At 40.5% G+C, this 17,560-nt stretch overlaps 1 protein-coding gene across 9 annotated transcripts in view; it reads right to left on the bottom strand.

Annotated features, from left to right (window-relative positions):
- The window catches only part of dtna (dystrobrevin, alpha), a 37,331-nt gene extending 23,082 nt beyond the window's left edge, over positions 1-14,249 (bottom strand). For 3 of the 9 annotated variants that reach the window (XM_055883528.1, XM_055883533.1, XM_055883530.1), the window contains exons 1-5: positions 10,032-10,279; positions 3,903-3,970; positions 3,470-3,550; positions 3,141-3,354; positions 2,108-2,193 (exon numbers count right to left, since the gene is read on the bottom strand). In XM_055883528.1, the coding sequence (XP_055739503.1) occupies positions 2,108-2,193; positions 3,141-3,354; positions 3,470-3,550; positions 3,903-3,970; positions 10,032-10,048 (466 nt within the window). In that variant the 5' untranslated portion in view covers positions 10,049-10,279. Of the gene's footprint in view, positions 1-2,107; positions 2,194-3,140; positions 3,355-3,469; positions 3,551-3,902; positions 3,971-9,036; positions 9,175-10,031; positions 10,298-14,010 lie in introns of those variants that run through there. The other 6 variants (XM_055883524.1, XM_055883529.1, XM_055883526.1 and 3 more) reach the window with 5 other exon arrangements.
- Between the last annotated feature and the right edge of the window lie 3,311 nt (positions 14,250-17,560).

Genomic DNA, 17,560 nt, shown 5'->3' with positions numbered 1-17,560 from the left:
ATTGATTAACAACTATAGGAAGCATTTGGTTGCAGTCATTGCAGCTAAAGGTGACGCAACTAGTTTTTGAGTGTAAGGGGAAAATGACTTTTTCACACTAGGACATTGGGTGTTGCATAACTTTGTTAATTAAATAAATATAAGTAGTATATTTTTTTTTGTTATTTGTAAACTCAGGTTCCATTTATCTAATATTAGGTTTTGGTTGAAGATCTGATGACATTCAGTATCAAAAATATGCTACAATTTTGAAAATCAGAAAGGGGGCAAATACTTTTTCACGGGACTGTAGGCCTATGATACGTCAAAGGAACTGTAGCCTACTGTTCAGATGGGTTAAATGGAAACTGAAATTTAGATACTGACTGTAGGTCAGTATCACATAGCCTTAATATTATAGCCTCTCACATAGCCTTAATATTAACTCCCTCAGAATTAAACATTTCTTGCAGTAAAATGATACACCAAATGTGGGCTACATTTTAACTTGGGAACAGGCATGGAGAAATGTATTTCTTTTGGCATCTTGAGAGAATGCGAATGTGCAGTTAGATATTGTCTGTGGAGGTGCTATGTTTATCAGCATCATAAAAGCTGATAATATTTCAACCACATAAAATATGCATCCAAGCCGAACTGAAATCTTATCAGAAAAATGTTGGGTCGTTTTCACAGCTTTCTATTTCCTTACAACCGGTCAAGCTGATTCTAAGAAAATATTTCCCGTTTCTTTAAGGCTATTGCATTTTATCCCTGGTCCCTAAACATCTTTGCTCTATGAAAGAAGCAGAGATAACAGAGCAAACTTGACCAATCTCAACTAGATTGAAGCTTTCATTCTATCAATCTATTACATTATTCTGGTGACCAAGGGTTTATTTTGTCTTCTAGGGCAACATACATTGAGTATACAAAACATTAAGAAATCTTTCCATGACAGACCGACCAGGTGAATCCAGGTGAAAGCTATGATCCCTTATTGATGTCACTTGTTAAATCCACTTCAATCACTGTAGATGAAGGGAAAGCGACCGGTTAAAGAAGGCTTTTTAAGCCTTGAGACAATTGAGACACGGATTGTGTATGTGTTCCATTCAGCGGGTGAATGGGAAAAACAAAAGATTGAAGTGCCTTTGAACCAGTGGAGGCTGCTGAGGAGGGAGGACGGCTCATAATAATGGCTGGAACATTGCAAATGGAATGGCATTAAACCATGTGTTGGTTTGATACCATTCCACTGATTCCGCTCCAGCCATTATCACGAGCCCGTCCTATCCAATTAAAAAGTGCCACCAGTGCTTTGAACGGGGTATGGTAGTAGGCACCAGGCACACTGGCTTGTGTCAAGAACTGCAACACTGCTTGGTTTTTCAATAATGGTCCACCACCTAAAGGACATCCAGCCAACTTGACACAACCGTAGGAAGCATTGGAGTCAACATCGGCCAGCATCCCTGTGGAACGCTTTCGACACGTTGTAGTGTCCATGCACCGACGAATTGAGGCTGTTCTGAGGGCAAAAGGTGTGGGTGCAACTCAATAATAGGAAGGTGTTCTTAATGTTTTGTACACTCAGTGTATAATAAGAGATGATAAGCTGCATGTATCTAATTATAGACAATTTGACAAACAAATAGCCTACCAAAATGTCTGAAATTATATGCACAAACATATCTAAATCAGGCAAAAATATCCTACACCCCTGTCAAAAAATCCCTCCGCTGTCTCTGACTGTAGCCTACAGGGCATTTTCTGTCTTAGCAGGTTAGGGTCGGGTGCAGGCCTCAGATTTTCACTTTATCACATATAGTCCGGCGGTTGCAGATGTGTTATTAGCATTTGCGGGCGGGTGCAGGTGCACAAACAGCTGACCCACGTACCACTAATGCCCACATCATTCCAACACAGAAAAGCTGCTTTTTAGCATACTTAATTAGCATTTCTTGGGAGGAAAACTATTTCACTAATATTGTTATTAATTATAGGTAATATTTAATAGAAATCTGTAAACACTGGACAGTAATGTTGGGCAAATCATTCTCTGTAAATGATTCATTCATCTTCATCTTAATCTATAATCTTAAAAAAGATTAACCAAGTATCTTACATCTTAATTTATCCAAAATCTTCCCTCCGCAGATAGTTGCCAGGGCCATCTTCACAACAAAGACAGAGATTTTTCCGAGGCTTTCCCTAAAAGAATAAATGTATTTAGTATTTTTTCAGATTTGTATAATTTGTATAATTTGTGTATTTGTGAAAAAGTCAAGAATATGCAGTACAAGAATAATACCTGCAATAATCTAAACACTTTCACATTGAAGGTGCTACTCCTAGGATTCTTTTGGATTTTTGTATTATAATTTCTGAAAATGTCTATTAATATATCTGGCGCTAACAGTGGAATGATAGTGTTTCACAGTATGACTTACAGTCTTGTGAATGGTTGTGATACTCGCCTATTGATTTCTCCCACCGGCGCAGCATCTGTTGTCAAACTGGGAAAGCTGTTCTGACTTTGTGGCTGTGTTATCTAGTGGAAATCGCTCTGTCATTTCCTGGTTGCTACAATTCTACACTGTTCGCTCAATTTCAGTTTATGTGAGAAAATAAGATCAGAACAGCTTTCCCGGTTTGACAGATGACACTCTCGCGGGAGAAATAAATAGACGAATATCACAGCCAATCACAACACTGGCGGGTAAGTAATACTGTGAAACAGTATTATTCCACTATTAGTGCCAAATATATTATGGACATTTTCTGAAATTACAATGCAAAAATTACCAAAAATGTAATGTGTAGCATCTTTAAGTTGCTCTTATACACTTGAATTACAGCAGTAAAAACAAGCAAAAATGGTTCAACTGCATTTATCATCATCACTATGTCATTTTCACTGTTTACTTTCTCTTGTCTTTCGTCAGAACTAAAGATTTATCACTTGACAAGACTATTGTGAGACCATTACATTGTTAAAACAACTGTCAGTCTGGATTTCGTTCTCCCATGAAAGACTGAATAATCACACATCAACAACGAAGTGGGGCACACACCACACACAAACACATGCAACACAATTGTTCCATCATCATGCTCAGTGACCGTCACACAGTGGCGCGGTCATGGTGGATACTCACGGGTCATAGGCAGCCAGCAGAAAGTTGAGCAGCATACTGATGGACTGTTCCACATTGATCTGGTGGGTGGTGGGCATGCGCTTGTTGAGCTGGTAGAAGATGGTGGAGAGTATTGCTTCCAGGCGAGCCACAGTGAACTCTGTGTTGAGGTCCATGGTGTTCAGGCCGTTCTCTCTGAACGCCTCAATCACATTCCAGATGTCCACCAAATGGACTGTGGAAAGACAGAATAGAAATGCATGGACACGTTTCCCTTTTAGCCATGTGTTTTTAGAGACACAAGACAATTCAAATCAAACCTCAGACAGAGGACATCACACCATACTCACGATTGCATTTCTTCTGAACGAATCTGAGTTTGCAAGCTGTTCTATACGTGGACAATCTTATGGAATCCAACTCTTGTGCCCCTGTAGGAAAAAAATACATTTCTATGCAAGGTAATATGACAGACAGTAACACAGGAATGCTTGTGATGATAGACTTTGTGGAGCTACTGGGGAAAGAGTGTTGCTTCACACACTGTCCATGCAGAGTGCATTCATGTGGTCATTAACAATAGATTCCTGTCTATTATTGCTAATGAAAATAAGCTGTGTTGGCCTATATTGGATCCTATACTGGAATCTTTCTTTGAAGTAGCATGGTAAATGACTTGGTAAATGTCATTAATAACCTGGTGAATGTTATTATTATGTATACAACAGTTATAATACTTTGAGTGTGGTTCACTACTTTTCAGAGATCGCCCATTACACTTACGCATCTCTGCGAAAAGTTGTCGTCTCTCCGCCATTATGTCACCACTCCTCCCACGATCTTCAATCATTCTGATCAGGAGAGGAAAACGGATGATATGAGGGAAGGTTAGTGTTAGGACATAGACAAACACACTATCCAGGACACACTTCCACACTCCATCCCCCAGGTGGCAGTGTCTAAGTGCTGAGCCAAGGCTCGATAAGCATATCAGGTACTGTCAATTAGGATTGTCAGTCAATGTCCCAGCTTGCAAGCCACGAAGCTGCTGCTTTTGCTTGGTGGCCATCAGGCTTTCCGTTTGTTTTTGAGTCTTTAGTTTGGGCATGCCTTTGGTGTTTTTCCTTTTTGTACATATTTCCATTTTGTCATCATCTGAGCAAATAATAATCTGCTTGGACTGGCCAACCAAGAGGTCAAGAGAGACAGAGCTAGCCTTGGACCAAGGTAAGGTTGCTGTCTCCCTGGGCACATGTGCATCCAACACGGTCCTCAAACACTGATTTCTCACATTCAAGCAGCCATTCATTCAGGTAACAGACCATGTAGCTAGGCCTAATACCCCTAGACATAACGAGTGCAGCAAAATCAGTAGGATAGTTATTGGTTTCTTAAAACTATTCATGAGTAATGACTTAGCATGATTACACTCACTGGGCCATGACAGTTTGAATGAAAATAATACTTTTTTTTTTATTCTTTCAGTACTTGAGTCCTAATAGTGACACTTTTGTAATGGATCAATGATTAGGTCATTGTTGTGTGCAGACAATACAATATTGCTTCCCAGAGGGTCATTTTACAAAAACAATACATGAACGTAACACTACTAACTCAACAGCTTTAGTAGTTGTAGTATTACTCATAGTAGTGCTACTGTTCAGCCGCAACTACTATCATGTAATGTACACTAACGTTCAAAAGTTTCGGGTCACTTAGAAATGTCCTTGTTTTTGAAAGAAAAGCACATTTTTTGTCCATTAAAATAACATCAAATTGATCAGAAAAGGAGTTTAGACATTGTTAATGTTGTAAATGACTATTGTTGCTGGAATATCTGCATAGGCATACAGAGGCTCATTATCAGCAACCATCACTCCTGTGTTCCAATGGCACGTTGTGTTAGCTAATCCAAGTTTATAATTTTAAAAGGCTAATTGATCATTAGAAAACCCTTTTGCAATTATGTTAGCACAGCTGAAAACTGTTGTGTTGATTAAAGAAGCAAGAAAACTGGCCTTCTTTAGACTAGTTGAGTATCTGGAGCATCACCATTTGTGGGTTCGATTACAGGCTCAAAATGGCCAGAAACAAATAACTTTCTTCTAAAACGCATCAGTCTATTCTTGTTCTGAGAAATTAAGGCCATTCCATGCGAGAAATTGCCAAGAAACTGAAGATCTCGTACAATGCTGTGTACTACTCCCTTCACAGAACAAGACAAACCGTCTCTAACCAGAATAGAAAGAGGAGTGGGAGGCCCCGGTGCACAACTGAACAAGAGGACAAGTACATTCGAGTGTCTAGTTTGAGAAACAGACGCCTCACAAGTCCTCAACTGACAGCTTCATTAAATAGTACCCACAAAACACCAATCTCAACTAGAGGCCGACCGATTAATCAGAATGGCCGATAAATTAGGGCCGATTTCAAGTTTTCATAACAATCGGAAATCGGTATTTTTGGATGCCGTTTTTTTATTTTTTTTAACACCTTTATTTAACTAGGCAAGTCAGTAAAGAATACATTCTTATTTTCAATGACGGCCTAGGAACGATGGGTTAACTGCCTTGTTCAGGGGCAGAACGACAGATTTTTACCTTGTCAGCTCAGGGATTCTATCTTGCAACCTTACGGTTAACTAGTCCAATGCTCTAACCACCTGCCCCACGAGGAGCCCGCCTGTTACGCAAATGCAGTAAGAAGCCAAGGTAAGTTGCTAGCTAGCATTAAACTTTTCTTATAAAAAACAATCAATCAATCAATCATAATCACTAGTTATAACTACACATGGTTGATGATATTACTAGTTTATCTAGCGTGTCCTGCGTTGCATATAATCGATGCAGTGCGCATTCGCGAAAAAGGACTGTCGTTGCTCCAACGTGTACCTAACCATAAACATCAGTGCCTTTCTTAAAATCAATACACAGAGGTATATATTTTTAAACCTGCATATTTAGCTAAAAGAAATCCAGGTTAGCAGGCAATATTAACCAGGTGAAATTGTGTCACTTCTCTTGCTGTAACGGTGGTTCTCCTCCTCTTCAACCGAAGAGGAGGAGTAGTGATTGAACCAAGGCGCAGCGGGTTGTGAATACATAATTTAATAAAGACACAACAAAACAATGAAGACAGAAAACGACCTAGACTTGAATAAACTACAAAATAACAAAACCGAAATGTATAGACAGACCTGAACAATACGAACTTACAAAATACGCGAAGAATGCACGAACAGGTAAAAATAGACTACACAAAATGACGATGTACAAAACAAACCGAACAGTCCCGTATGGTGCGACAAACATTGACACAGGAGACAACCACCCACAACGAACACTGTGAAACAACCTACCTAAATATGACTCTCAATTAGAGGAACGCCAAACACCTGCCTCTAATTGAGAGCCATACCAGGCAACCCTTAAACCAACATAGAAACAGACAACATAGAATGCCCACCCAAACTCACGTCCTGACCAACTAACACATACAACAAACTAACAGAAATAGGTCAGGAACGTGACACTTGCGTTCATTTCACGCAGAGTCAGGGTATATGCAACAGTTTGGGCCACCTGGCTCATTGCGAACTAATTTGCCAGAATTCTACGTAATTATGACATAACATTGAAGGTTGTGCAATGTAACAGGAATATTTAGACTGATGGATGCCACCCGTTAGAAAAAATACGGAACGGTTCCGTATTTCACTGAAAGAATAAATATTTTGTTTGAGATGATAGTTTCCGGATTCGACCATATTAATTACCTAAGGCTCGTATTTCTGTGTGTTATTATGTTATAATTAAGTCTATGATTTGATAGAGCAGTCTGACTGAGCGATGGTGGGCACCAGCAGGCTCGTAAGCATTCATTCAAACAGCACTTTCGTGCGTTTTGCCAGCAGCTCTGCTGTTTATGAATTCAGGCCTATCAACTCCCGAGATTAGGCTGGTGTAACCGATGTGAAATGGCTAGCTAGTTAGCGGGGTGTGCGCTAATAGCGTTTCAAACACTATTAGCAAATTTCACTCGCTCTGCGACTTGGAGTAGTTCCCCTTGCTCTGCATGGGTAACACTGCTTCGAGGGTGGCTGTTGTCGATGTGTTCCTGGTTTGAGCCCAGGTAGCGGCGAGGAGAGGGATGGAAGCTATACTGTTACACTGGCAATACTAAAGTGCCTATAAGAACATCCAATAGTCAAAGGTATATGAAATACAAATCGTAGAGAGAGAAATAGTCCTATAATTCCTATAATAACTACAACCTCAAACTTCTTACCTGGGAATATTGAAGACTCATGTTAAAAGGAACCACCAGCTTTCATATGTTCTCATGTTCTGAGCAAGGAACTTAAACGTTAGCTTTCTTACATGGCACATATTGCACTTTTACTTTCTTCTCCAACACTTTGTTTTTGCATTATTTAAACCAAATTGAACATGTTTCATTATTTATTTGAGGCTAAATTGATTTTATTGATGTATTATATTAAGTTAAAATAAGTGTTCATTCAGTATTGTTGTAATTGTCATTATTACGAATACATTTTTAAAAATCGGACGATTAATCGGTATCGGACCCTTTTGGTCCTCCAATAATCGGTATCGGTATTGGCGTTGAAAAATCATAATCGGTCAACCTCTAGTCTCAACGTCAACAGTGAAGAGGCGACTCTGGGATGCTGGCCTTCTATGCAGAGTTGCAAAGAAAAAGCCATATCTCAGACCGACCAATACAAATAAAAGATTAAGATGGGCAAAAGAACACAGACACTGGACAGAGGAAGATTGGAAAAAAGTGTTATGGACAGACAAATCTAAGTTTGAGGTGTTCGGATCACAAAGAAGAACATTTGTGAGATGCAGAAAAAATGAAAAGATGCTGGAGGAGTGCTTGACGCCATCTGTCAAGCATGGTGGAGGCAATGTGATGGTCTGGGGGTGCTTTGGGGATGGTAAAGTGGGAGATTTGTACAGAATAAAAGGGATCTTGAAGAAGAGAGGCTATCACTCCATTTTGGAACGCCATGCTATATACCCTGTGGACGGCGTTTAATTGGAGCCAATTTCCTCCTACAACAAGAGAATGATCCAAAGCACAGCTCCAAACTATGCAATAACTATTTAGGGAAGAAGCAGTCAGTTGGTATTCTGTCTATAATGGAGTGGCCAGCACAGTCACAGGATCTCAACCCTATTGAGCTGTTGTGGGAGCAGCTTGACCGTATGGTATGTAAGAAGTGCCCATCAAGCCAATCCAACTTGTGGGAGGTGCTTCAGGAAGCATGGGGTGAAATCTCTTCAGATTACCTCAACAAATTGACAACTAGAATGCCAAAGGTCTGCAAGGCTGTACTTGCTGCAAATGGAGGATTCTTTGACGAAAGCAAAGTTTGAAGGTCACAACGATTATTTCAATTAAAAATCATTATTTATAACCTTGTCAACGTCTTGACTATATTTTCTATTCATTTTGCAACTCATTTCATGTATGTTTTCATGGAAAACAAGGACATTTCTAAGTGACCCCACATTTTTGAACGGTAGTGTACATGCTACAGTCTCATGCATTTAGTAAGCCTTCAGTCAAACACTACAGTACTAAGTATCTGACACCCATTCTACAACAGCAACACTACTATCCTCTTGGTTATCACCACCAATACCCTCTACGTACTGTATCACCATCCACTAACGTCACCATCCACACTCTATCTCAATTCACTTCATAGCCTGAATCACCACAAGATACTGTATCATTCGTACCAAGAGTTCTTCACTAAAAATAATCTGTGATATGACTGACACAACTCAGGGTAATTTTTTTCCATCAACGCTAATAACTTTTGACCACCTCACACTGCCCATTTTCACTTGAATAAATGGCAACATGACACATAATTTCTTACCTGGTGACCGTCAGGACATATTAAATAATGAATATTTAAAAACTGTAGCTTGCGGACAGTCCCTACAGGGCATTGAAAAACTTGAGCTAGATAAGGACGAACGTTTCACAGCAGCAGAGTGGCAGAGCTAGCGAATGCTCGCACTATGCCTCGCTGCACACTGTCCAAGGAAATCTAATACACCTAGTCATGTGGTAAGTTGCCATGGTAGCAAAGAACCCAGTCACTCCATTCCTAAAAAACATGGTGCAATGCCCCCCCCCCCCCCCCCCCCCCTCTCTCACTTTAAAAGGGACCAGATTTTGTGGAGCAAAACATCAATGACAACAAAATTATAAACGATTCAATATACTCTTTCTACTATGACTGGCCACTTTTAACCAATGAAGTAGAAGTTAATCGAATAATTAGATAAATATGCAAATATTATGCAGTGGCCTCAGGTTACATGCAGAAACTTCCAAATGCTTCATGCCAAATGCTAATTTAAGGTACTGTACACATACACAAAAATTAAAACAATTTCTGCACAAAGACCCTTCTCTGCAGAGTAACGCCCTCTATGGTAACACTGGATCAAATTGGTAGCAAGTAGCGCATTCACTCCTAGACACTGTATTCACACAATAAAGATGACTGCAAACAAACATTATCTGTCTGTAATGTCAAGTTTTAGTTTAAGTAAGTTACAACAATGTTAAACACTTTTGAGTTCATCAATCATTAATCATCCAAGCACAATCTACTTGAGTCTCATATAGTACAACAAACGCATAGCAACTAACTAACTAATAATAACATTGTAACATACTCAAACTGCCAATTCATATCACAAAGGAACAGAGCCAAGCTCTTGTGCCAAGTACGAATGCTATTCTAAATCTGTGAAATAAATAGCTAAGATTGACACAAACTACTATTCCCCTGTTGAAGATTGAAAACAACCACAAGCAACACAACTCAGGTGATAACAAACTTGTCAATGTTGAACATACCCTTCAGAATGTACCATGGTGCTCTGTTTCCTTGTCTGTCTGTGTGCTACTCCAAAGGCTTGTCATTCTTAATAACAACTGTGCAGAGTATATAAAGCCCTCTCTACCAGGCAAACATGACAACAAAAAGCAGCCAGCCCCAGTTGGAAGGGGGTTAGCTTAGCTACAGTCAGATATCTGAAATTAGAAACTATCAGGACACAGGTTGTGCTGCTGCCTCTATCTTTAACTTCAAATGAGCAGGCTCGACATTCTTGTACAGCTTTACTGGCTCTCCAGTTGCAGCCCCTTCCAACCTCTCACTTGGCGCCCACCCAGCGAGCATTACTCTTGCTCTGTGCTAGTGTCACATACACTTGCAGTATTAAAAATAACTGCCCTGAAATGAGCAAATCATCGTATACCATAAACATTGCAGATAACTTGTAACGCTCCACCCCTGCCAGAATCAAACCAATGCTACAAAGTCAGTTTCCCTTAGCAATATTAAAACTATCACATTTCTTCCTGCAGTGGATAGATAAACTCTCTTAACTTAATTTCAGGCATGCTGAACCCTTCCCTTAGAAGTCTCTTGTGTATATTATCGCTCTTTTTTTTACCACAGTCAAAGAAAGAAAAGCAAAGGGGTACAGTATTTCTGAGACATGAGCAGTTGTTTGAGTTATGGCCCTGTATTTCCCCATTTTTTAATTTTATTTTTTATTTCACCTTTATTTAACCAGGTAGGCAAGTTGAGATCAAGTTCTCATTTCCAATTGCGACCTGGCCAAGATAAAGCAAAGCACTTCGACACATACAACAACACAGAGTTACACATGGAGTAAAACAAACATACAGTCAATAATACAGTAGAAAAATAAGTCTATATACAATGTGAGCAAGTGAGGTGAGATAAGGGAGGTGAAGGCAAAAAAAGGCCATGGTGGCGAAGTAAATACAATATAGCAAGTAAAACACTGGAATGGTTGATTTGCAGTGGAAGAATGTGCAAAGTAGAGATAGAAATAATGGGGTGCAAAGGAGCAAAATAAATAAATACAGTAGGTAGTTGCATATGTGGGAACTCCTTCAAGAGTGTTGGAAAAGCATTCCAGGTTAAACTGGTTGTGCAAATGCCAAGAGTGTGCAAAGCTATCATCAAGGCAAAGGGTGGCTACTTTGAAGAATCTCAAATATAAAATATATTTTGATTTGTTTAACACTTTTTTGGTTACTACATGATTCCATATGTGCTATTTCATAGTTTAGATGTCATCACTATTATTCTACAATGTAGAAAAAAGTAAAAATAAAGATAAACCCTTGAATGAGTAGGTGTGTCCAAACTTTTGACTGGTACTGTATGTATTTATAGCAGCCTATATAGCCAGTTAATAAGAAGTCTCAACAATCTTGTGTTGTTTGTCGGGGAGTGTATTACACTGGGCTGCCCTGTCTCCAGTGGTGTAAAGTGCTTAAGTAAAAATACTTTAAAGTACTACTTATGTAGTTTTTTGGGGTATCTGCACATTACTTTACTATTTATATATTTTTTAAACTTGTACTTTTACTCCACTACATTCCTAAAGAAAATAATGTACTTTTTACTCCATACATTTTCCCTTACACCCAAATGTACTCATCACATTTGAAATGCTTAGCAGGACAGAAAATGGTCCAATTCACACACTTATCAAGCGAACATCCCTGGTCATCGTTAATGCCTCTGATCTGGCGGACTCACTAAACACAAATGCTTTGTTTGTAATTGATGTCTGAGTGTTGGAGTGTGGCCCTGGCTATACATACATTTGAAAAAACAAGAAAACTGTGCCATCTGGTTTGCTTAATATAAGGATTTTTTTAAATAATTTGTACTTTTGATACTTAAGTATACTTTAGCAATTACATTTACTTTTGATACTTAAGTTTTTTTTTTTTTTTTTTAACCAAATACTTTGACTTTTACTCAAGTAGAATTTTACTGGGTGACTTTTACTTGAGTCATTTTTTAATAAGGTATCTTTTACTCAAGTATGACAATTGGGTACTTTTTTCACCACTGCCTCCCTCTGAGTTGTACTAGTCAGTGCTGTCTGCCTGTGGGGCCTCTGATCACCATGGTTCTTTGCTCCATAAGACAGAAAGCATTCTATACGTTTTTTAACATGTTTGTGGTTGTTCTTCCTGAACTGACCCTGTGTACCAATGTGAGCTCCTTAATGGAAGAAAAAAAAATCTGATACTGGCTGCACTACAAAGGTGATTAGTGAAACTGCTTCAGGAAATTGATGCAACAACAGAAAAACTGGATCGGTGGGAATATGCTGATATATACACAATATATACAAAAGTATGTGGACACCCATTCAAATTAGTGGATTCGGTTATTTCAGCCACACCCGTTGCTGACAGGCGTATAAAATCGAGCACACTGCCATGCAATCTCCATAGGGAAACACTGGCAGTAACATGGTCTTACTGAAGAGCTCAGTGACTTTCAACGTAGCACCGTCATAGGATGCCACCTTTCTAACAAGTCAGTTCGTCAAATTTCTGCCCTGCTAGAGCTGCCCCGGTCAGCTGTAAGTGCTTTTATTGTGAAGTGAAAAATGTCTAGGAACAACAACGGCTCAGCCAAGGAATGGTAGGCAACAAAAGCTCACAGAATGGGACCGGCAAGTGCTGAAGCGTGTAGCACGTAAAAATGATCTGTCCTCGGTTGCAACACTCACTACCAAGTTCCAAACTTCCTCTGGAAGCAATGTCAGCACAAGAACTGTTCGTCTGGAGCTTCATGAAATGGTTTCCATGGCCGAGCAGCTGCACACAAGCCTAAGATCACCATGCGCAATGTCAAGCATCGGCAGAAGTGGTGTAAAGCTAGCCGCCATTGGACTCTGGAGCAGTGGAAACGCGTTCTCTGGAGTGATGAATCACACTTAACCGACAGTCCGACGAACGAATCTGGGTTTAGCGGATGCTAGGATAACACTACCTGCCCGAATGCATAGTACCAACTGTAAAGTTTGGTAGAGGAGGAATTATGGTCTGGGGCTGTTTTTCATGGTTCGGGCTAGGACCCTTAGTTCTAGTGAAGGGACATCTTAACGCTACAGCATACAATGTCATTCTAGACGATTCTGTGCTTCCAACTTTGTGGCAACAGTTTGGGGAAGGCCCTTTCCTGTTTCAGCATGACAATGCCCCTGTGCACAAAGCAAGGGCCATACAGAAATTGTTTGTCGAGATCGATGTGGAAGAACTTCACTGGCCTGCGCAGACCTCTGGCCTCAACCCCATCGAACACGTTTGGGATGAATTGGAATGCTGACTGCGAGCCAGAACTTATCACCAAACATCAGTGCCCGACCTCACCAATGCTCTTGTAGAACATCTTGTGGAACATCCAATGGAAAGCCTTCCCAGAAAAGTGGAGGCTGTTATGGAGGCAAAGGGGGGACCCAACTCCATATTAATGTCCATGATTTTGGAATGAGATGTTTGACAAGCAGGTGTCCACATATTTCTGGTCATGTAGTGTACCAAACTGTTGGTTGATGATGCCATAACGAGCCATGATAGCCATGTCAATGACTTGGTTACTTTAATTACAATGGATCCTGCTCCGCTCTGGTGTATTTCAGAAACAACTGAGAAAAACTATGATTGACAGTGTGAAATACCAAGAGCATCATTTGTCAACATTTCTTGTCAAACACACATGATGAGTGAAGAAAGGCAACAACAGGCTGTATATGACAGATTTATATGCACATCCATTGCGATAACCTGTATCCCGTTACGACAGAGGCACTACAAATGAGGCATAATAACGGTAACCCCCAAATTGTCAATCCTTCAATTCTAACAGTTGACATGCAATTTGCCTCGGGATTAAAACAAATCTCGATCTCATTAGTTCCTATACAGTAACTTGGATTTTACACGAGTGATAATAAGGTCGTTCCAGTGCACTTGTGCTGTCTATACTTACCAGGATTTCGAGGAATAAAACTGCATTGTTTACATCCAGGATAGACGTGTCAGCCGTGTCCATAGATGTGATTACGATTAATTTAGGTCAATTGTACATTACCCCTAGAACGGTCTATTCCTGTTATTACGAACGCCTTTTGCAGTGGTGATGTGATGGAAATTTTCGAGTAGCGCAACCCAGCATTTGCCTCGAGTACGTGTGGCTTCTGCCGATGACGTAATGCGGAATCTCTTCACTTGCGTCAGTGTATTCTTTACAAATGTTGAAGTTGACAAAATAAACATACAAATACATATTGATTCAGCCATATACGTACTGTATAAACCCATGAATACAATGCACAGGAAGGATAAGTGCAGTCTGTGAAACCAAACCACATCTAAAAAAATTAATTAAAAAAATTGTGAGAAACTGATGAGAGAAATCTGCATCACATCAAAGTCTTTATAGTAACCTATATGGCCAGTAAATAAGAAGTCTCAACAATTTGGTGTTGTCTGTCTGGGAGTGTATTACACTGGACTGCCCTGTCTCTGAGTTGTACTAGTCAGTGCTGACTGCTTGTGGGGTCTGTAGAAACAATCCCCATCTGATATATACATTTTTTTAATGGTGAGAAACTGATGAGAGAAATTTGCATCACATCGGAGTCAGATAGGCAGTTTAGAAATTAACAAATAAGACAAAACATTCTCCTCATGCATAGCCTGGGAAGCCGTTAGTGGGAGCTATTGATCTTCACGATCATCTGCGCTATGTGACCAGCGGGTAGTACGCTGGTGGCCCCCGTCGACCGGTTCGTACAGAAAACATTCCTCCATTCAGAATGCAAAGGCATCGGTTTCCTCCTTAACTAGCTTTAATTGCGTGCCGCTGTTGGGAAAAAAACTGGAAAAATGTGCATAATGTCTTAAGAAAACACAATTTTCCACCACCATGCTAGAGTGGCTAATGCTACTTCATGATGTTGGCCACCTTGTCAACTAAGGGTAAACAACCGACTGCTGCAACCTGATTGGCTGAACGCGGTATGAAACATTCTGAAGTTGTCCAAAAATCGGAAAATGTTGGTGGAAAAGTATGTTTTATTAATACAGTACGCACATTCAAAAGGCAATCACGCGGCACACCATTAAAGCAAGTTAAGGAGGAAACCGATGTATTTGCAGCCGGAATAGAGAATGCTTTACGTACGAACCTATCGTCCAAAATCCATCTCGCTCTATTTTCTCCCACTGCCGGCCACTGGGCTTCCTACAACCCCCATATTTGGTAAAGAGTGGAAACGCCAACCGGATGCTTCAGATGTATGCATCCGGTGAAACATCTGGATTGTTCTGGGCTGGGAACATTAAACCCAGACAATAGTCGAGATCCATAGCCCGCACTAGGCTGCACAGGCTACCTCACACAGATAGAGAGGATGCAGAGGACAACAAAATAACACTTTCCTCACTACAGACACCCTGGTTTGAATCCAGGCTAAATCACAACTGGCCGTGATTGGGAGTCCCATAGGGCGGCGCACAATTGGCCCAGCGTCGTCTGGGTTTGGCCCGGTGTAGGCTGTCATTGTAAATAAGAATAAGAATCTGTTCTTAACTGACTTGCCTAGTTAAATAAAGATAAAAATATAGTTTACGCTACTTTGTCACGCTCTGGCCTGTCACATCATCGGGAGAACGCGGGGAGGGAGGAGCGCCCCTCTCAAATCTAACGTAATCTATGCAACTTGGTCAAATGGCCGACAAGGCAACATAGGGCATCATCTTTTCCAAAAACTAAATGTTAGACTTTTCAAAATAGTTTCCATTGGGAAGGCAGATAAAGCGTTTTCATCAAAAGCAATCACTTTTGAAAACACAGAATCCTACTCATTACTACACGTGCGTAATTACGTCACTTCTGTTTTGAACCGACTTTGCAGTCGGACAGAGTGGGGCACCTGACTCACCCCCAGGAGGCAGTCCGGTTCCAAATCGAATGCAATTAACTTTCAGCCAGTGCAAAACACATCTACACGGGCGCCGGTGCGAGATTAATCAATCCCCTTCACTGGCAGCCCATTATGGGCTGCGTTCAGAACAGAAAGGGGTTGGGTGGTGGGTTGGGAACGCTCTGCTGCCCTCTAAATACCATCACTCATTGCTTCAAGCCACACCCCACCACAACCACAAAACGGAGCAAACGTACCTCAAAGTCTGTTCAAGAACGTTGAAGAACGTTTTTGTAAAATGTGTCTTTCAGTAAAACCGTCATGCAACGTAGCAAGCGATTAATCAAACTGAACACACCCCTGATTTTTTTGCCTAATTATTCACAAAATATCTACACTGATTGGTAAAAAAAAACAATTATTGGCAAAAAAAATAATATAATAATTAGGCTGCCTGTGTAAATGCAGCCCTTCAGTCACATTGAATAATCTTTTTCCAGTTTCTGTGTGCTTGTAAAGTAGTAATTGTAAGTATTCTCAGTACAACCTAGTTGGTGGGTGTTTGGAGTGGACTTGGAGACAGCCAGCAGATGTAGTTCCCGGGTGACAAAAAAATGTATGTGCCACCCTCCCCCCTGCACCTGTACTGTCTCTGCCTTCTAGATGATAGCGGGGTGAACAGGCCGTGGCTCAGGTGGATGAGGTTCTTGATGAGCTTCTTGGCCTTTCAGTGACACTGGGTGCTGTAGATGTCCTGAGGCCAGGCAGTATGCTCCCGGTGATGCGTTGGGCTGACCTAACCCCCTGAAGTCCACTATCAACTCCTTTGTTTTGATGACGTTGAGGGAGAGGTTATTTTCCTGGCACCACTCCGCCAGGGCCCTCAACTCCTCCCTGTAGGCTGACTCGTCGTTTTTGCTAATCAGGCCTACCACTGATGTGTCGTCAGCAAACTTGATGATTGAGTTGGAGATGGGTGAAAAGTTAGTTCAGGAGAGAGCTGAGGATGCATCCTCGTGGGGCCCCCATGTTGAGGATTAGCATGGCAGAAGTGCTGTTGCCTACATTCACCACCTGGGGTCTGCCCGTCAGGACACCTTCTTTTTGACTGATGACTGACATAAGGGCTTGTATGTGATAGCCCTATCTGGCTTATATGATTATGATGGTCATAATGATTCTTGACAGTGTCATAACGGGTATTTTCTACATGTTATTTAAATTATGATGGAAAAAAAGATGACCTTAAATAATTCCTTACAACAACAAGAAAGGACTTAAGAAACAGACTTTCAAACAAAAGGGAACTTCTTGGCAGAGAAAAAACATTTAAATAAATGTGGGTTTTGGCACTCTTATGTCATAACCAGCCATAAAATAACACAATATATATCACAACAGGTGTAAATATATGTGTTATGACAGTGTTATGACCATATAATGACATGTTATGACAAGTTATGTCAGCTGTTATGACATTATGTAATGGTTATGACCATGTCATAAAGTGTTATGATGCTGGGTGTCAAGTAAAGTGTTACCGAAGTTGTAGTGGGTCTAGGGTGTCAGGTACTTACTTACTGACTTTATTGTCCCCATGGGGAAATTTTG

This window comes from Salvelinus fontinalis, chromosome 26 (genome assembly GCF_029448725.1).
Source record: "Salvelinus fontinalis isolate EN_2023a chromosome 26, ASM2944872v1, whole genome shotgun sequence".
Taxonomy (NCBI): Eukaryota; Metazoa; Chordata; class Actinopteri; order Salmoniformes; family Salmonidae; genus Salvelinus; species Salvelinus fontinalis.
The sequence above is the reverse complement of the archived record's forward strand: the minus strand, read 5'-3'. Positions and strand labels throughout refer to the sequence as shown.